General features: G+C 36.9%; 1 protein-coding gene across 1 annotated transcript in view; it reads right to left on the bottom strand.

Annotated features, from left to right (window-relative positions):
- snx1.L (sorting nexin 1 L homeolog) overlaps positions 1–20,661 on the bottom strand; it is a 28,164-nt gene extending 7,503 nt beyond the window's left edge. Inside the window, 11 exon segments of the mRNA NM_001091365.1 lie at positions 13–218; positions 3,133–3,226; positions 5,531–5,644; positions 8,013–8,088; positions 9,094–9,172; positions 10,668–10,809; positions 11,721–11,764; positions 12,720–12,786; positions 13,923–14,059; positions 14,887–14,998; positions 20,535–20,661. Of these exon segments, the coding sequence (NP_001084834.1) occupies positions 13–218; positions 3,133–3,226; positions 5,531–5,644; positions 8,013–8,088; positions 9,094–9,172; positions 10,668–10,809; positions 11,721–11,764; positions 12,720–12,786; positions 13,923–14,059; positions 14,887–14,998; positions 20,535–20,639 (1,176 nt within the window). The 5' untranslated portion in view covers positions 20,640–20,661.
- Positions 20,662–20,816: the final 155 nt, after the last annotated feature.

The raw sequence follows: 20,816 nt of genomic DNA on the forward strand, positions 1-20,816 counted from the left end.
TAGAATACTCACCCTGACTGCAGAGAGTAAACGGATGTAATCGGCCAACAGCTCTGCAAGCAGGAAAAAATCACTGTTGGCCTGCTCTTGATGTAGCTGCTCTAGCTTCTCCTCCACCTCAGCCAGCTGGGACAAAGCCCGGGAAAGGGCTGTATTATCCTCTGAGCTCCCCAGCATGGCCAGACTCTTCGCAAATAGAGCAGTGTTCAGTGCGAGTTCTGAGATGAACATTATAGAAGTATTGTGTTAAAAAAACATTTCTACCATGGAAAATTGTGTGAGTAAAGTAAGGATTAGCACTTTGTTTGGGTATTTATTGTGCAGCCTACAAAAAAGCAAATGCTCAATAGAAAGAACCTTTGCTGAGTTGCGGTTCACAAGATGTACAGTGTGTGCTGATATGGCCAGGGTCACAGGAAACCTAAACAATGCCTCCAGTTTTACAATATGGTGCCATAGAGGTATAGCATTCACTAGCACATTTCTAGAGTCCCAGAGGCTGTGTGTTGATTCAATACATATTCCCTTTTTTTTTTAGAAAAACATCACCTGTGTAAACATGACATTTTATAACGCAGTCACTGCTTTCATGTTCAGCTCATAATAAGAAAAAAAGCACAGTAATTTTATGCAAAATCACCTCTAAGGGATATAAATGACTCCTCTCTAAACATGGTCTTGGGGTTTCTTTTTGTGACTCCTTCATTAACATTATATAAGCATATATTAGGAATGTACAGAATCCAGTATTTGGTTGGGATTTAAGTCTGAGGGAGGTCCAGATTAACATAAAAAATATAAATTAAAAATCCAGAAAAAGGATGTGTTAACAATTGGTGGGGACTGTTTACTTGATACCTTGACCAAGCAAGTGGCAATAATCAGCTTTGCAACCCTGTGCGTAACTGGTCCTTTCTACAACACAGTGCCAGGACACTCCAGCACAACTTGTTTGTGAAAGATAGCTGAAAAAAAGGAAATCTATCAAGCTATACTACTGGACACACATTTAACAACATTCCATACTGCAATTATACTTCTTTTGTATCTCATTTGCAACATTGTTTTAAAGAAAAACTAGCAAAAATAAGGGTTTAAAGGGCATGTAAAGGCAAAAATATAAAATCCCATTTTTACTTTCTTTAATGAAAAAGAAATCTATCTCCAATATACTTTAATTAAAAGATATCTACAGTTTTTATCATAAACCTGACTGTATGCAGTGCAATTCCCCCTTCTTTTACTGCTGTTGATAGGAATTGTCAGATGGTCCCCAACTGCTGTGCAGGTAAACGATCATACTTTCAAATGGCAGGGGGAGCCCCCCCACCTTACTTCCCAGAACTTGAGCAGCTTTGTTGGATTCCCTGTAGAGATTTGTATCCAGAGACGCAGTGCAGTCTCTATATTATGATTATTAATCAGTCTTGCTGTATTGGCTTCTATGGCAGATATTATTTGACTTGTGCTGTTTTGATAATTTGTGACGATCCCTAAGCTTAACCTCCCAACTGAAGCCCAGACCACACTGAGCATGTGCGAGTTTTGATATTGCAGAAATGTCTAACAAAGTTACAAGATGACAGCCCCCTGCGCCAACTTTGAAAGCATAAATCATTTGTCTTATTAGGCTGCTGGTGCAGTAAGTTCATGTTTATATTTAGTATACATAATACAGCATTTCTAACATTATTCTATTTTAGACTTTAGTTGCCCTTTAAATGGAGGCAATCATTTTGCAACCTAACATAATTAAATACTATTTCATACATATATTTACTTTAGAACACTAATGCTTTTACTTTCCTCAGCCAAGGTTTCTTAAAGGGGTTGTTCTCCTTCCATACATTTTTCCAGTTCAGCTAGTTCAGTAATGACTTTTTGCAATTGAGAAATTCAGTTCAGAGATCTAAACATTCATTTGCTTCACTGTTACAATTTGATATAGTAGTTGATACATTTCTCAGCAGCATCAGAGGAAACTCTGCAACCAATATATCAGTTGTATTATTTGACTTTAAATATAGCCTTCATGAGTTTTATTAAAGTAGATAGTTCTCCTTTAAATGAGCTTTTATTGAGACGAAGACAGTGATACTCAGACAATCTACCATTGGCCTTTATTTTTTATGTTTTGAATTCTTTAGATTTTGGTTCAGCAGTTCTCCAATTGTGGTTTGAAAGAGAGATTGAGATATGAATAGGAGGGCATCTGAATAGAAATAGAAGTCATAAAAAGTAACAATAACATTGTAGCCTCATGGAGCAGTCGTTTTTGGCTGCCAGACTTCCCATTATGAACCCCTTACTGCGCTGTTCCTTTGATACATCAAAAGTTGAAAATTAATGACAAACTTCAATCTTAGAAAACGAATGTCAATGAAATAAGTCATTATTTCTGCTGTACTACAGGTATGGGACCTGTTATCCAGAATTCTCAGGACCTGGGATTTTCCAGATAACGGAACTTTCCATAATTTGGATCTTCATACCTAAATTGTACTAGAATCCAATAAAGATTAATTGTATCTTAGTTTGGATCAAGTACAAGCCACTGTTTTATTATTACAGCGAAAAAAAATTAAAAATGCGGATTTTCTGGAGAAAATAAGAGTCTATGGGAGACAGCCTTTCCGTGATTTGGATCTCTCTGGATAATGGTTTTCTGGATAACAAATCCAATACCTGTACTTGAAAACAATGACATTGAAAACAGTGTCTGGAAGGTGAATAACCCCTTTTACTTTCCCACTATCCCAATCAATTGCAAGCATCTACACAAGTGTTACTTACACCTGCAAAAAACTATATTTTTATATGCAATGCAGCAGGGATAAGTAAACATTTTAAACGTTGGTGCTGCTTGATACATATCCTCTAAAATATCTATATGCTATAAAAGCATGTTGTGTACATCCTCAAATATTCCCCCAATATCAGTCACATTTTCATGGTGATCAGTAAAAAACATGCTTATCTTTCTAACATATAAGTGAAATTGAAAAATAGATTGAGAAAAACTGCTTCGTTTTTTTGAGATTGTTGAGCTTTAAAGCCGTCATAGATATAGGAAAAAAACTAAGGTGCAACATAAGTATTGGTGCATTTTTTTGTCCTGAATGCTAGCTTTACCTTTCCTGTGATTCACTAATGTTTCCACCACTGTGTGCAGCTTTCGGAGGTGTTGTTCCTCACTTTCCACCTCCTGGAATTTGTCTTCAAACCACTAAACAGTCAAACAGAAGAAGCGATTATTTACTTAGAAGTGTGCTACAGTAATAAATACAGTAGTAAATGCAAAGCACAATTTAATATGGCAGATTCTTCTTATGAAAGCTTGTATTTGCATTACTGTACTTGAACTATATATTTTTGTTCTTTTTGGCTACAGATTGTTTCTCTTTCCACTTCAAAGATGCACACATAAAGACAGATTACAATAGAAGCTCACACTACATTGACGATTAAATTGTAATCAAATAGGGAACAATATTATTCTGCATTAAAAAAAATATTGCTTCCTGACTAAGAAATAATTTATTACAGAGGGATTATCATTGCAATGAAGTAAATCTAATATAGAATAAATGGAAGCGTAATTTTGTCATTTTGGCTTCTCGCAATCCCTTGCTGAAATTATGGTAATACCTGAAGCACGCTGTTCAACTATGCTTTCATATATCTTTGGTTTAGTGATGCACTGAAACCAAGTGCCTGGACGAACTAAAGTCTTAAAGTCATTTGAATTTCTTCATATGAAAAAGTTGCTATCTTATGCAAATCATTATTCAGGTTCAGATTAATCCTTCATGAAAGATTTAAATTCAGCCGAATCCCAATATAGTGGACTCAGTGGACTTTCACTTTCCAACTTCTTGGTTCTACTAGATCACTGTTTGAGGAGTAGTTAAAGGTAAAACAAAATGCTGGTTCAGATTAGCCTACTGTATGATAAGATGCTTAAAGCCTGACAAGTCTGCAGTTGGGTGAAGTGTACTAAAATATAATAGAAAAATATTTTTAATTGAAAGAACAGGCAGAACACATTATCATTTAGTTGTATTTATCGTATGCACTTTGATAAAATCTATATATGGACATTTTTTTTAATTGAGAAAACGCAAAGATTCTGGTGCAAAGATTAGTCAAGCACAATTGTTCTTTGATTGGGATCACATGCCATATGATTACTATATTCCCACCATAATAAGTTGCAATGAAAGTATTCCGTTGAACATAGATCCAGGGGGCCCAATCATTTTTTTTTTACCCTAGAGCCATATTCAAATATAAAAAGAGTTGGGGAAAACAACACAATCATGAAAAAGTCCTGGAGGATGCCAAATAAGGACTGTAGTTGACCATTTGGTAGCCCTTATGTGGACTGGTAGTTGAAAGAAGGCTGTGTTTGGCAGTACAACTGGTTTTTATGCAACCAAATGTTGCCACTAAGCCTGGGATTCAAAAGCAGGAGACTGTTTTTACTTACTGCCCCTAAGCAAGTTAAAAGTAACAGCCCCTACTCTACTCACTGTCAAAGCTTGTCCACTTGGAGTGGGAATTCCCTGGTGAATGCTGCTGCCATGGAAGGTGACCAGGAAACAGAAATTATGTTTCCCTCTTCACTCAGGGCATACATTCACCAATGGGAATTACCGAAGCTAACCAGGCTGGGACGCCAGACAAAATTCAGTGAATCATAACACGCTTTAATCAGCAATATTTACAACGGACAGTGACTAGAGGGGGGGCTGTCACTTACTTGGGGGAGGTCCTGTCCATTGGCCAGGAGGGAGGGTTTAACCCACTGGTAAATGCATGACATGGGTCATGAGGAAGTAAGTGTCTACTTTGAGGCCACTGGGAGCAACATCCAAGTGTACAAAAATTTGGGGTTATGGAATAAAAGGCACTAAGTTTGCCCAGGCGCTGTAACCCATATCAACCAATCAACAGATCTTAATGGTTGCTATGGGTTACTGCACCTGGGCAAACTTAGTGCCTTTTATTATATATGGGGCTGTGTGTGGAATGTGCTTTCACCCAAATTTTGTTGTGCATTTTACAGTTTGTTGTGTGTGCTGACCTCAATATTTGTACACACAAGACAGTTTGGCTGAGAGGGAAAAATTACTTATCAGACCAGGTGGAGGGGTCCTATTTTTTTTCTTTTTACTTGATGGCCCAGCTCAGTCTTGTCATGCCACGGTTCAAACGTTCATCCATTCTCCCTACCAGTGCATGAAGGGATAACACATATTCACATTCCCAAAAAAGTATTTGCTCACAAAGGGAAGTGGAGCTAATATCATGCTACATACACAGCAAAAGGGAGTGCTAATGTAAGAAAGTCATGTTTTCTCATTTAGCAAAATGAAAACAGATATATTCAAATTAAAACAATAGGCAGAACACAATTCGTATCTGTAGACTGGACTTATGTTAAGCAGACATTTAACATAAGCCATCACTGTGTACAGTATTAGACTCACCAGTGTAAATAAAATAGAACTCCCAAATAGATACTCACAACATCTGATTCATTCATTTTAATTGTCATTTTATTGACTGCATCAGTGGCTCTGTTGAACATCTTGAGAAATCCTGCTCCACTTAGAGTTTGGGTGCTGACTGCACGTGGAAGCTGCAAAATAGACAGAATTTAGTAGAGAAACACAAAGATGTACAGCAAACACAGTAAAAAACAGCCTGCCTTTTATTGTACACCAATATAATCCTTACTGATTAAAGTCACACACCTAAAAAACATACAGTCAAGTTATTGACTCCTGACAGAATTTGCCCTACAGTGCGTGATTTGCTAAAGACCTTGGTAGTTTCACTGTACGTACTGATGTGATTGATTTATAATCTCTGTAAAGAACTGCTGTGCTATTTGCACAGTGCAAATAATCATATTTTGTCAATCATATGATAGTTATTTGCACTGTGCACACCTCCTGAAGAAGGCTCGAGTGTAAGAGCTGAAATAAATTATTTTTTGCTTTGCATCTAACAAGTCCTGTGAGTGTGGTTTGTGCAGGTTGGTTTACATAAATATATAACCAGCACCCAGGCGGTTGTTGTTTCTACATGAGTGCTCCAGTTCTACCCAGGTGCACGGCAAAATCATGTATGTAGCATTCAAAAAGACCAGGTACACTGGGAGTTTTGGTGAAACAAATCAAACTTCTATATTTTTAAATATCCAGAGGGGACCGAAATAAATAAATATATATATATATATATATATATATATATATATATATATATATATATATATATATATATATATATATATATATATATATATATATATATATATATAAATATGACGCATATATCAGCGCCTGAATCGACCAAATAAAAATCCACTAACAGGAAGATATTCTCAAACTGCTTTTATTGTTTTTATTCTTACAGTTCTTCAAACTAACTGTTTTTCTGGCTGCAACCAAAACTCTGATGGTGCATGTGAACGAGAGATTTAAGATGCTCTAACTGGCTGATTGCAAGTAAGCCCGAAAATTGCAGTGCACTGCTAACAAATAGCATTGATGAGTTGCTCTGAGTTTGGAAAAAAATGTAAGGTTGAGAAAGCACAATAATATATTGCAAAAACTATATATAAAATTAAAATACATGTTTTAATAAAAATGTTATGCACCCACGACATTAAGGTAAATTTCTATAATAACAATAGTTTCCATTTAAAGTGATACTGCCGTAGTCCTATGAAATTCCATAGGATTAAATTATAGAGTTGTAATCTTGAATATGCAGTGCTGTTTTTCTGCCTATTTTACAAAAAGAACAGGATAGAGCTATTTTGTGCAGAGAAGGACAGCTAAATTAATAAGGGAAGATGACTTCAGGCTGTCCATATTATCACTTTATATAAAGAAGCACAGAGAACGCAAAGTTGTGATTTCAAATAAAATTGAAGATAATTTTGAGTTGCAGATTTGGACAAAAAGATAATGTGGATTGTTTCTTTAAACGGACGTGTAAACTCCAAAAACATATCAGAATTATAAAAAGTTACCTTAGTTAACAGCGTAAGATCTGTACTAAGCTTAACCCTTAAAATTTGATGTATTTTTTTTTATTTTGCTGTGCTGAATGTTTCCAGCAACAACAAAAAATACCCAGAAATGTATAATTTATGGCTCTGGAAAGATGGTACTTTAGTGTCCGGCCTGTCACATAAAGGTTTTATAACTGTTTACAGAGATTTTTAAAAACAAGCAAACCAAACCCCAAAAGGTATTTTATGAAAGTAATTAAATGCAGCATTTCAATATCACTTTAATTGCTGATAACCAGAGATCAATTGGAATTAATGCCACTGAACACACCGGGAGGATTAAAACCTGTTTCTATCAAGACAAGAAAAGTTTTTTTTTTGCGGGGGGGGGGGGGATATTGGCCTTTTAACAACAATTCTGCAGCAACTATGACTTTAATGTTTATATATTTATCCCACATAGTAGGATTTATGGTGGGCAAGGTAGTGGCAGTAGCTAGCCAGACCAGGAAGGACTATTGGTATGGAGGTGATGTAAGTTTTAATTAGAATAGCAAACTGTAATAGATAGAGTCCTGTACTTGTAGAGTTAAACATAAAGGTTTAAAACAAGCTTTTGTTGCTCTGTACTACATCAATAAAAGATAAATATTGATGCGTTTATATGGTAATTGGGCTAGGACAAGCGTTGCCCCTTTGAAATGTTTGTGCATAACCAGCAAAAAAAATTGAGGAATAAAAGCTATAAATTATAAGAAAATTAAAGGATCATCAGGCCTTTCCATTTGACAAGTATTTTTAAAAGAATTTATCTATATAAGTTACATGCATAAATACACAAAACAGTTCAGACAGTGGTAGTAATTGGAGGACATATTATTCATAGGACTTTTCGATAATGTGGACATTGGAACAGATTGCATTACATAGTGCTGATCACAAGATGCACCTGGAAATTCTTTTGCTAAGTTCATTTGCGTTTTACCTCATCCTTCTCCAAAAACTCCCTCACATCAGGGTCCTGAAGGAGTGTAGGATGACTTACTATTCTTTGGAGGTACCTAAGAGACAAAAATATGATGAATAGTTTTCATATGCCAAGACACGTTCTTCTACACAGAGGTCTCTTATTTAGATTTAAAGTGTTTAGTGCAAGCTGTCATGTTCTGTACAAGTCAGTTGTTTTTTCGTCCTTTGCCAGCCCTCCCCAGCTCCCTTCATGTCATTGCTCATATTGAAATACTAACCCACCCCCAACATCAGCTACCCACAAATAAGAAAAAAAAAACCTGGGTGTCCACACAGGACACAAAATATAGTTCTACTAAAAGTATGTTTAATGCACTTAATAAATAAATAAATTAAAAATAAATGAATCGAGAAATTAATGTATGCTTTCCTTCTCTGATTGACTAATTACCAGTCCACCGAGAGTCGCACAAAGGGTACTTCTTAGATAATTGAGAAGTTTGTTTGTTTAAAGGTAGATGCAGTGCTGATCAGTTTATAAGGCTAGGGCCACACAGGGCCAAAATCAGCCTGTTGAAATCTGAAGGCCAATTTCAGACCCTACCGCAAGCAGTAGCCTCCTCCTCCTGTTGTGTCCAGAACCATTGTGTTGGCTCCTGGATGAACAAAGTCTCTGGATTTCGGTGAAAAAACACGAGACTTTGTGTTTTGCACAGAAATCTGCCGAGTTTGCCCATGCTGGAATGGACAATGGCTCCGGATGCGAAGGGAGAAGTTGGCTACTGCCTGCGGCAGGGGCTGAAATCAGCCTGCAGATTTCAGCAGGCTGATATTCCGGACCTGTGTAGCCTTAGCCTAAAGGAAAATTGAGTTGAGTCAGGGAAAATAGCTCAACTGTCACTAGTGCTTTATAATAGCAAAAAATAAGAGAATATGGATTAAAAAATAATCAATAAGCACAATGTGCTTTCGACTCCTATTTATTGTGCCTATTTTTAGCAAGGTTAAGTGTATGCTGCCCCTTTACATTCACCCTAATGTCTTCAGAGAATTACATGACATATGCACAGAAATTCAGGAATGATAAAATCTGATACCTTTCTAAAGATGCTCTTCTCCTCTCCAGAAACTCTGTTGAAGACGAGTCCTCTTTGCCCACTTTTAATTTGGTCATACCTGAAACAGAAACACAATATTTGAAATTTAGTTCACTTAAAGGAACAATAACACCATAAAATGAGTGTTTTGAAGGTAATGAAAATATCATGCAGTGTTGCCCTGCACTGGTAAAACTGGTGTGTTTGCTTCAGAAAACACCACTATAGTTCATATAAACAAGCTGCTAAGTGACAATGGGGGAAATTTAAAAAAGGCTATATGGCACAGGATAAATAGTGGATAACAGATAACATTTTGTTTGACAGAGCTTATCTGCTGTGTAACTTGAGCCTTTTCTCCTTTGAATAGCTGCCCCCATTGTTACAGCGCAGTTTATTTATATAAACAATAGTAGTGTCCCTGAAGCAAACACAGCAGTTTTACTAGTGACGGCAACACTGCATTATATATTTATTACCTTTTTGATGTTACTGGTCCTTTAACAAAAAGAGCTAATGGTATGGTGCTTGTTTTTGGAGCTAGAGAAGCCCAAAAACACAGAACCTATCCCTCAGTGAGCACCTGTATTTTTGTGGCTGTCCGATAACTCAACTACTTAATAGCTCTATAAGGAGCCGTAAATGTATCTTTAGGCTGCTGTAGCTCCAAAAATGCAGCAATTTTGACAAAAATAAGTACTATCAAGGTTGAAAAATGCAGGAATTTTGACAAAACAGTGTACCGTCCCAGGAGATCAGTTCCTGGATATAGCCCTTATACATTACAAACCTGTCAGAATCACTTAATGGGATTTGTGAAACTAGGGACCTCTAAAATAACATTAAGAATGCAATGATTTTCTTAGGTTGTGATTAATAGGGGGCCAAGGTTTCAGAGAACAGAGCTGTTGCTGCCAAAAAATACGTGTTGTCCATATGTAACTGGGCACAACAGGGGAGTATTGGTTATGTCCCATTTTCAACGGCCACCTATGTTGGAAGTCATGTAATTAAATATGGTCAATGTAGATCATGAGATGTTATTATACTGATATCCTGTAAACTTTAATTATAACAAAAGTTCTACCATCTAATTGTCTAGGTCAGTGATCCCCAACCAGTGGCCCGTGAGCAACATGTTACTCTCTGACTCCTTGGATGTGCTCTCAGTAGCCTCAAAACAGGTGCTTATTTTTGAATTCTTGACTTGGAGGTAAGTTATGGTTGCATAAAAATACGGTGAACTGCCTAACAGACCCTCCTATAGTCTTCCAGTCCACATAGGGGTTACCAAATAGCCAATCACAGCCCTTATTTGGCATCCCATGGACTTTTTTCATGTTTGTGTTGCTCCCAAATCTTTTTAAATTTGAATGTGGCTCACGTCACGGGTAAAAAAAGGTTGGGGATCCCTGGTCTAGGTGGTGATGCACAGTTACAGATGCTGAAATGCTTTGCATGTATACTTAGTTATTTTGGGAACACGTAAACAAACTCCCAAAAAACTGGTCTGGACATGTACTGCCACCATAGAATTAATGATTATGTGGATATGAATATTATAAAGGAATGACCTATAAGGCTCTTCTCTGGAGGTGGTGCTACAATAAATCCATTCTGTGAGTGCTTTTCCGAGAGTTTCTCATACAGGCCCAGGAAGTCACTGAACCGTCTTTTCACAGTGAAGTGCTTGCTCTTAAACATTAATAAATTGGTCTGTAATAAAAGACAATCCATAATAATTAACAGACAAAAAAAAAGTCAAATAAAAATGTATTTGAAAAAATAAATACGGTAGTAGTATATGGGGTACCTTGTAATTTAGACAATTTAGTTTTCCTTAATTACTTCCCTGACAAAGACAAAATGTGTGGTAGTCAGTACTCAACTATCAGCACCATAGGTGCACTGCACCAGCTCAAAAGCACCTAGCAGGGCAGGGGTTACTAGTACAGTTTTACATCCGACTATTTGCTCAAAACACTGCCTAATACAATGCATTTATACAACATACACCTTTATTTCCTCCTTTAAAAGTTGGCAATATGTATGCACACATTGGCTTTTAAAGCAATGCTGTCTCAGTGCTAATCCTGACTCTGTCCACATTAAATACCACTGGCCAATGCTTTTGTCTGTCTTGCACCTGTAGCTTGGTATAGACTATATTTTCCCCTTCTCATGTCTGCCTGGAGCAGCTCTCTCAGTGTGGGGACCCAAACTCTATAAACTGTTCTAATTTGATTACTTTATACATATCTTAACACCAGTTTCCTGTATAGATTTGCTATCATTCCACAGATGCTGCTGAAAAAAGTATTAACTAATGTAGCAAATAGTAACAGTTGAGAGACTGCACATGGATTACAAAAATGTTAGTATGAAACAGCAGAGAAAGGAGCGTTAAGGTTTAAACTTCAAGTTTAGAGAAACAGACAACAATAAAGAAAAGAAAGCAAGTGAAAAAAAAAAAGTTATTTGTCATGTATTGTCTGAAAACGACTAAACTCAAACAAGTGTACAGAAGGTGAACAACCCCAATTGAAAGACTGTTTCTTTGACGCTACCTCATAAATTATTTTAAAAAAAAACAAAAAAAAAACAAACTGCCACTTCCTGCTTCTTACCTGAGTTGTAACTTGGTAGACTACATATGCATTCATACCATCACCTGTTTAAAAAAATAAGACATATTAAATCAGATACCCCTTATAAACTAATTATTTTCTATTACCAATGACAGTTTTATATCATTTTTAAAAATACCACAGAAGTGGATATTGTGTAAAGTGCTGAACTAAAGTGCTTAGAAGGGTACACAATATAGGAAGTTCACACATATTTCCCTTTTAAATACCGAATCCAAACGTTTTATTTCAGCTATGCTGTTAGACTAATGTAGTACTCTTCTTTTGATGTTATAAGTGCTCCATTAAATCCTTTTATATTGGCATAACGTGTAAAATATCAGGAAATGTTAGCAAACACTACTCTTATTATACCCATCTTCTATTTGTCAGTAACTACCAAGTCTTGTACCACAACAATTATGGCATGAGGAATAAGGTCAAACTTAGCGATAAACTATGGATATGCTAATAGCTATCTGCTATAATAATGATGTGGCTGAAATGCAGATTTGTGCGGTAGCATAAGGGTATTCTATTCTCAGAAGTCACAATACCAGAATGATACATGCCTATTGACATAAGTGTAAAGCAAATTCATGTTCATATTTCATGTTTGATCACTGCAACTCTCACAACTAAGACCAAGGTGCTGAAAGCGTTCCTGTATAATATGGGGCTGAAATTACAGTTAAATAAAACAAGTATACAAAGCCACATGACTTAAAGCACCACTTATCTTCTTTTTGCAAAAAGTTCCGTTCAGAGATTAAAAGCACTCGAGGAGGCAGATTGGCAGCTGTTGCCCTCATTTATATGTGATAAACTTAGTATAGTTTTATTTGCAACCCACACAAAACCCCAGGAGAGAATGCTTGAGGTAATAACAGTGCAAACTAGTAGATCAAGATGTTGGTTTTTTCAAAGCCAACATAATTATAATTAGTTAATCTAATGACAAAGAACAGATTAGAAAATGCAGAAGAGAGCCACACACACCAATTTTCTCTGGGTCTGTGACACTGATCTTCACGTCAAACTGGTCCTCTTGCTCTTCCTCTTCCAGCTAGATGAAAAAATAAAAATAGAGTCCATTCCATGAAAAAAAAGTAATATGAAATTCTTAATACATTTGTCTCTCTATATATTTCAGCATACTTTAAACATACTTTTAAACAAATAAAGTATCTCAACACTAGCAGCATAAAAAAAGTAACAGCATAAAAAAAAAAAGAGTAACTCGGAATTTTATATAGAGGTTTATAATTTTCTAGCTACTCTCCCGATGGCTGTATGCTGACTAAACCAAAATTCTACCTTTTTTGGCACAGGAAATTGATTCCACCATTCAACAAATCATATCATAAATAAACAGATCGTTCTCTGCTTGAGGACTAAATCTAGTATTGTTAACAATATTGTTAAAGAATCCGTTATTGTTAAAGAATTTTTTTACATTTAAAGTAAGGATGCACTAAATCCAGGATTCGGTTTGGGATTCTGGCTTTTTCAGCAGAATTTTAATTTGGCCAAATCCCAAAATAGTGGATTTGGTACATGCCTAATTTAAAATTTGTATCTTGACAGAAGGAAATTTGAGAGAAATTCGGATAAATTGGCCCTCTTGGCAAAACACGTCTATGTGCAAAATGAAGGAAAACTTGAAATCTGGGGATATAAAATGAACGGAGATATATCTATATTGTATATTGTAGCTCAAATTAATTTATTGAAAGTGGAACACTGAAATTATTTTCGAATTATTTTTATTTTATTGATGTTCAATTTGGAGCATTTTGTCCCCTGCCCAAGGAGCTATAAAATCCAGTGACAATTTAGTCACTAGACTTAATTATTTCTGTTAAAGGCTCAACATCATGCAGTGATGTATACACTGGGTACTCTGAACACTCTCCTATAAGAGAGCTAAAAACTCATACAAAGTGTAAGGCAATTGAGAGAAGCTTAACCACCTGTATTACACTTCCCCTTGCAAGCACAAGAATGACAAAAGTTTATTCACAATTTATGTATTTTCAAAAAAATGTTTCAGGTACATTTGTCAACTATCTTTATGCTTTTTAGTGTAATAATACATTGCCACAATAAATGAGCCAATGCAGTCAGCTACACAGTGTGACTCTGAACAGGAACCTTGACAAATATAAATTATGCCCTTGAAATATTGTCACTCTATATCACCTCTTCATAGCTCTTTTGCTTGGGCTTGGTGGAGGCGCTAGCTGCATCAATAAGCATGGGGGTGGTTAGTGACACTTTTGGAGGCTCCTCTTTTTGGATGTTATGAGAATTATCCACTGACAGCTTGACAGTGGACTCTGTAAAAAAGAAAAAAAACAATTATTCTAAACCAACTTTGTAACCGGTATCAGAGTAATCAAACTGTCTTATGGGATATATTATACACAATACAGAACTCCAACATTTCCTAATAAGTTCTGTATTATGTGTGTAAAATAATAAAAAGAGACTTCACATCACAAAGGGAAGTGCTGGTCCAGGAATTGTTTATTCCAAGCCACAATTGAATGAGCAAGATAGACATTTGATTAGAGTGGCGTGGTAAGGTGGCTTACCAATTTTATTATCATAACTTTGTAACTAAAAACCCTGGTCTTTATACACACATGCACTTGCATATATATTGAATTTATTGTGAGACAGGGGACCAGGGAATGTGCATTGATTAATAGGATAAATCAGTTGTACTTCCATTGTATTTAAACGTAATGTTTTTTTCTTGGTAGCCTGGAGTGCTTCCACTTTCTTTCTCTTTGTAGTGATTAGAGTGGCGCTTAAGGACTTTGGTGTATACAGTAGAACCCCAATTTTAAGTTTTTATGGAGACAAAAAAATGGTGTAAAATCCAGGAAAATTTAAAATCAGGGAAATGTATTATGCATAATATATAGGTGGGACCACAAAACAACAATGTAACATGAGGGGGAAAAATGGACAATGTTTTCCTAGTAATCACCAGTAACCAACGGGATGTTTAAATTAAATGACTGCACCACATCATTAAATGCTAACCCCTGATTGGTTGCTATAGACTTGGGAAAACTTTGCCACTATTACCACATAATCCATGTCTCAAAACATCAGTTCCACAAATTCCCTTTAGCAAGATATTTACTATTTTTACCTGCAAACAAATCTTGGTCATCGTCATCCAGAAAGAGGCCATTCTCTCTCTCTCTTGAAGTCTGGTCTGGCACAGGCTCTTTATTTGTCTTTGGAGCAGTCACCTCTGACTGCTAAGAGAGAAACAAAGTAAACAGTCTTTGAGAAATTGTAGGAAACTTTGAAATACTTCCCAGTTATGAAATACAGCCACCACACAGGATATAGGCAACTGTTTCCAGGATCAACCATTATATTAGCTGAAGCACAGGAAAATATCAAAGTGAACACGCTTAGGTGCAACCAATAAAGGTGGTCACATCATTTATGTTTACATATATGAAAGATACAGGTTTCTTTATGCTATACCTAGTTACATTCATTAATTTATATGATTCAGTCCATAATTTATTTATGCAGCCTAAATTGAACAGTGTGTAGAAATCTTTGTTGCAGTTGCATTGCTGCAGAGACTCTAAAGTTGGCCATACACGGGCCGATAAAAGCTGCCGACAGACCGAGTCGGCAGCTTATTGGCCCGTGTATGGGGGCCCCCGACTGTACTGTATACTGTATATGCTGTGTACTATACACAATTCACACCAATAATCATTTTGCATTTCTTAACTTCATTAAACGAAGACTAAAGCTGGCCACAGACGCAAAGATCTGATCGTATGAATCAATGTACGATCGGACTTTCCCATCTCCCAACCTGCCACTAACCATTCAGATCACAGTCTTAACATTCCGACCAAGAAAGTAGTTAAAGAACAGATCAGCCGATGTTCTGCCCCTGACAGCAATCGTATGATAGACAAAGCTAGTGACAGTCTCCCACTGAAAATCATACGATTGGCAATACACGCAGAGATATTATCGGCAGCCGACTGAAATTTTCTAACCTTTCTAATACACGTTCCGAAAATCGTACAAATCCTTGATTCGTACGATGAGATCTTTGCGTCTATGGCCTGTGTAACATTTCTTGTTTGTACCAGGTATCTGATAGATTGCAAAGGGTTGGAAGTCAATGTTATTTTGTGTGAGTGACTGTGCAAACTTCTGGATGCAGATAAACAAGCAAAATCCCAAGTACATAAAAGTAATTAACTTTCTCAAGTAGAATCCATTTGCTACATACTTAACGGCATGTATTGATTAATCATTAGCTTCAGCATGCATAGCAATTACAAAATAAAGTTACACAATGAAACCCAAGTAAAAGATGGCTTGCAACTTCAGTAATGAGCTAAAATGGGTTTTATAGTCTAGATGTCAATATTATTTTTCAGTGAAGTTCACACAGCCCTTCATGGTTATTAGAAATTAAGGATTAGTCTACATAAAAAGTAATTTGTAAACAAATGTTACAAAATTAAGGTTATGGCCTGGCTATAACAACTTCCCAAACCTCCAAGGCAGAAACTTCTGTAAATGAAAAGAGCTCTCTTTCACCCAGTATTTGCTCAAAAATGCAGCTTTAAAGTCTTTGCCTACAAGGGGCCATGCATCACCTTTATTATGGGATAAAAGAAAAAAAGCATACTCACTAATAAAAAATTAGATATGATCATCCTAATGACAAGGAAACCTAGGCTTACAGTAATACCGGGTGGAAAGAAGCGGATTATCGCTTTCTCCCCTTCATAGATATGCCAGCTACACACTGTTTTAGCACCCCAAAATTTCCTCTAATGGTAGTCTAATGTGTTATATGTCTACTGGTGTTGGTATCAGAGATCAGTGGGAGAGGATAAATTATAAGGGGAGAGGATTATAAGGCAATTTTGCCAAGATAATGCAATCAGGCAAGGAAGTGACAGCCTACAGCAAATATAATCTGAGGTCAATAGTCAAGAAGACAATATGGAGTTTACCTTGACATAGTTGTGGTGGATTAATCATTTGCTGATCATAAACTTGTGACTAAAAGCTCTACTACTAAAACATGGGGGCAGGCCTACCCTCACCCCAAAATCATGCAAGGTATGAGAACATAACAGGCCCATTTTGAATGCTTTGCTCTCTAACAATGTTGTTAATGAAATCAGCAGACAGCTGACCAATTTGATTAGAATTACTGTACTAGACTTCACCATGGTCTCATCTTGCAGAATTTTGTCAGGGCTCAGCCCCTAAGTAAAGAAAACAAATCTACCATTAAGACACAAAAAAACGTGAAGTTTATTTATATGATGCTCAGCATAAGCCTACACACAACATATCAGAGAAGGTGTGTAACCTTATCCTCTCATCAAGGGTAAATGAATGAGAGAGAGTTAGTTATGCCCCCTAGTGTCAATATATAAGACTTCAGTGTTATTCAAATACTTCCTGGCTTGCAGTAAGCCTGAGAATGGGATATTATAGGACAATTCAAAAATCACTGTCACAATCAATGCAAAAACGCAGTACTGTACAATGATCTTTGCCTTTAAAGCTGGCCATAGACACAAAGATCTGATCGTACGAATCAAAAATTCGTATGATTTTTGGACCGTGTGTAGAGAGTTCCATAATTTTTCATCCGGCGGAGATCGGTCGTTTGGTCGATCAGACAGGTTAAAAGATTTCTGTCGACTGCCGATATTATCTCTGCATGTATTTCCGATCGTAGGATTTTCAGAGGAAGACTGTCACTAACTTTGGTCGGACATAAGTTTGGTACGATTGCTGTCAGGGGCAGAGCATCGGCTCATCTGTTCTTTTCTACTTTATTTGATCTGAATGGTTAGTGGCAGGTCGGGAGATGGGGAAGTCCGATAGTACGATGATTCATACGATCGGATCTTTGCGTCTATGGTAAGCTTTAGGCAATTACATGTAATAATTCCCGATTATTGACATAAACAAGACACTAGCCCCTGACACTTTAAATAGGTGATTGGGAAGATTTACAAGCACAATGAGAAAAGTTGAGGGATGGCACCTTACAGATATCCTTCAGAAATAAACATTCAGGATGTTTTGTATTACCATTTTTGTGGAATACTGTGATTTGTTTAACTAAGTAAGTTCCTAAATAAAACACTGCAAATGCCAATCCTTCTGGGGGTTTTTTTTCTGTGCAGTCAGCTGTTAAGTCAGCTATAAACAGAATTGTTATTTTGGTGGTGGAGTTTCAAGTATGCAAAAAAAAGTAATACAGAAAAAACATTAACTAATTTAACCCCCCTACACACACACACTCTAAAATTGCAATTATGTTTACACTTTACTGCAGAGAAGGAAAAAATTATGGGTTTATCAAACACACACCTAAAAAATGGATACATTACATTCAAAACAGTATTATTATGAACATCCCAACTTAGGCTCACTAATCATAAGCAGTATCAGCATTTTCATATACAGTACCAGCATTTTGATCATCCAAAAGGAAATGTTTAAATTCGAGCAATATCTGAAAACCCACAAATGTTTATGGCATCACTATGCTATCACAAGCTGATGATTCAGAAGAGAGTTCTAAGCCAAGACTTTGTGTATATAATTGTGTATAGAGTCACAGTCAGCAACATGTGATGTGATGTGTTTATAGCAGAAACAGCTAAAGTAGCTTTATGTTGCTCCAACTAGTTATGACAAAGCCCTGGATAATGCAGATTTATATACCTATTTTGAAACACGGCTTACTTTAAAATACTAGAAGGTTGAACTAGATAACTTGAGAAAGTTGCAAAACCAATCACAGGTTGGTCCTGTCACTGATTCTATTAAAGTGTATTGCTTATCATAGGCCTTGTATTTGATAAGAATCATTCCCTCACCCATGACTTGCAATGGGGCTTAAGCTGGCCATAGATGTTGAGATTTTTAAAAGATCAGATCCTGATCGTGAGACCAAGATCTTCTCAGAACGATCGTACGAATTTACCATCAACTAAAAAGACCAATTTACCAGGAAAACAAAGGGGAGCTGCCTGCTTGGCCCTGTAAATATAGATAGATTGTACTGGGACCGACAAAGATTTTTTGACCTGGCCGATCAATTTCCTGACAGATGTCAGCCGTAAAATCGTAAGATGTACGATCGTTCGAATACCACTAACCGCACGATAATTTCGAAGGATTGGTAGGGCTTCCCTAAAATCGGTCGTTCGGCAAGAAGAATTGACGCGTCTATGGGGAGCTTAAATTACAGGGAAATGCCTTCTTTCACAATTTCCCACAATTAAGCCAAATCACCACAAGTAATGTAATTTACTTATGGCAGTTCTAATGTTAGTGAAGGGGTGGCATTTCTGGGAGATTTGTTGCCTGTGGTAGCTAAGATTAAGATGGTAAATATGTATTTTATAGTTTTTGTATTGTTTAATACAAACTTTCACCAACTCTGCAGAACCAGTGACTGCAGCAAAATAATCCTCCAAATAGTATCCCAATTTATCTGTTTAAATCTGGCTCCATGATCTTTGTTCCTGCAGCTGGAGTTGGAAACAGTTAAAAAAAGTAGATGTAAAGGAAAAAAATAAAATCCAATACAAATCTATACACAGTTGCCGACTGCTCTACGGTGAAACAAACAAAACTGATTGAGTTCTGCAGGGCTGGGAAGTAATGTTCAGAAGTAGGATTGTTTCCCTGCAAAGCAGTTAGGGACTGTCTGACAATTCCTATTCACAGCAGCCAGAGCAAATGGAGGGAGAATTTCACTGCATACAGTCAGGTTCTTTATAAAAACGGTACACATCTTTTAATTAAAGTATATTGGAGATCGGTTTCTTTTTCCTTAAAGAAAGTAAAAATGGGATAATATTTTTTTGCCTTTACATGCCCTTGAAATGAAAGTGGTTTTGGCTTGAGATGGAGCTCTTTTATCCCTCCAGCACTGTAGCATAAACATTGCTGATAGACAAAGCAAAGAGCATAAATAGCAGCATCACATTGGATAAGACTAATGCATATTTAAATAAACCATGAGGAAGACTCTGCAGGGCAGTCAGTAGCATATTAAAAAGTTGATATACCTTTAAGAAAAATAAAAAGGTCAAAATAACAGATGAGCTGGCTGCAAGAATCCCTAGTGAGTGGGGAGGTGAGTGCTGTACCTGTATTTACATCATCATGGTTTATACCAGCTAGTCGAAGAGCCCTGGCACATACAGACGTGAAAACATAGGCTATAAAGCACAGTATTCAAGGAAATGCAAAATTAAAGCCATTTTAATAGCATTTTTCCACTAACAGAAAATGCATGAACTTCACATCATACAGTAATTTAAAGCGACAATGGATTGTAATGGAATCGCAACTAAAAGCAGAATTTTTGAGCCCCCTCTGTGCACTGCTGATTCTGACTCTTGAAACTATGAAGCAGAAGTCAGTTCAGGTCCAGCCAAGACTACATTTCCCACAATGCCTTCAGGCAAATATTTCTTCAGCGACAAATCGTTTCCCAATTGACAACGCGTCTAGTTGAGTAAAAGGCGCCACAGGCACGGGATACACTTGACAGTGACATTGTTTCTCTTTGTAAATCAGCCGCTCTATTTGCGTCTTAGTACAAAAGGAAATTGTGCCGAGCTCCCGGCGAATTGTGACAGAATAATATGGATTTAACAGATTCAAACCTGAATTTCAGAACAGATACAAATGTGCAGACACAAGAACGCTGCCCAATCCCAACAGACGGAACTAATCACTTTCCCTTGCACTACAACTCACAGCTCCGGTAAAGATATCCTCTCCTTCTGTGTCACTGTCAGTTCCCGGGGCCTCCTCATCCAATTCCGGGGGAAGCCGCTGACTATCACTGCTTTCATCCGCCATCACCAAACCTGCCGGAAGCGGGATGTGCGAGACAGGAACACACGGAGATAGCGGAGACGTGAGGGAACGTGACGTAGTCGAACAAAACAAGAACAGCGGCACCAGCGTGTTTTGGGAGTGACCGTTGTGTAAAGCGCCTAGTGGTGATTTAGGGGTACTGCCACCGTCCCACAAATC

Source organism: Xenopus laevis, chromosome 3L, assembly GCF_017654675.1.
Source record: "Xenopus laevis strain J_2021 chromosome 3L, Xenopus_laevis_v10.1, whole genome shotgun sequence".
In the NCBI taxonomy this organism is placed as follows: Eukaryota; Metazoa; Chordata; class Amphibia; order Anura; family Pipidae; genus Xenopus; species Xenopus laevis.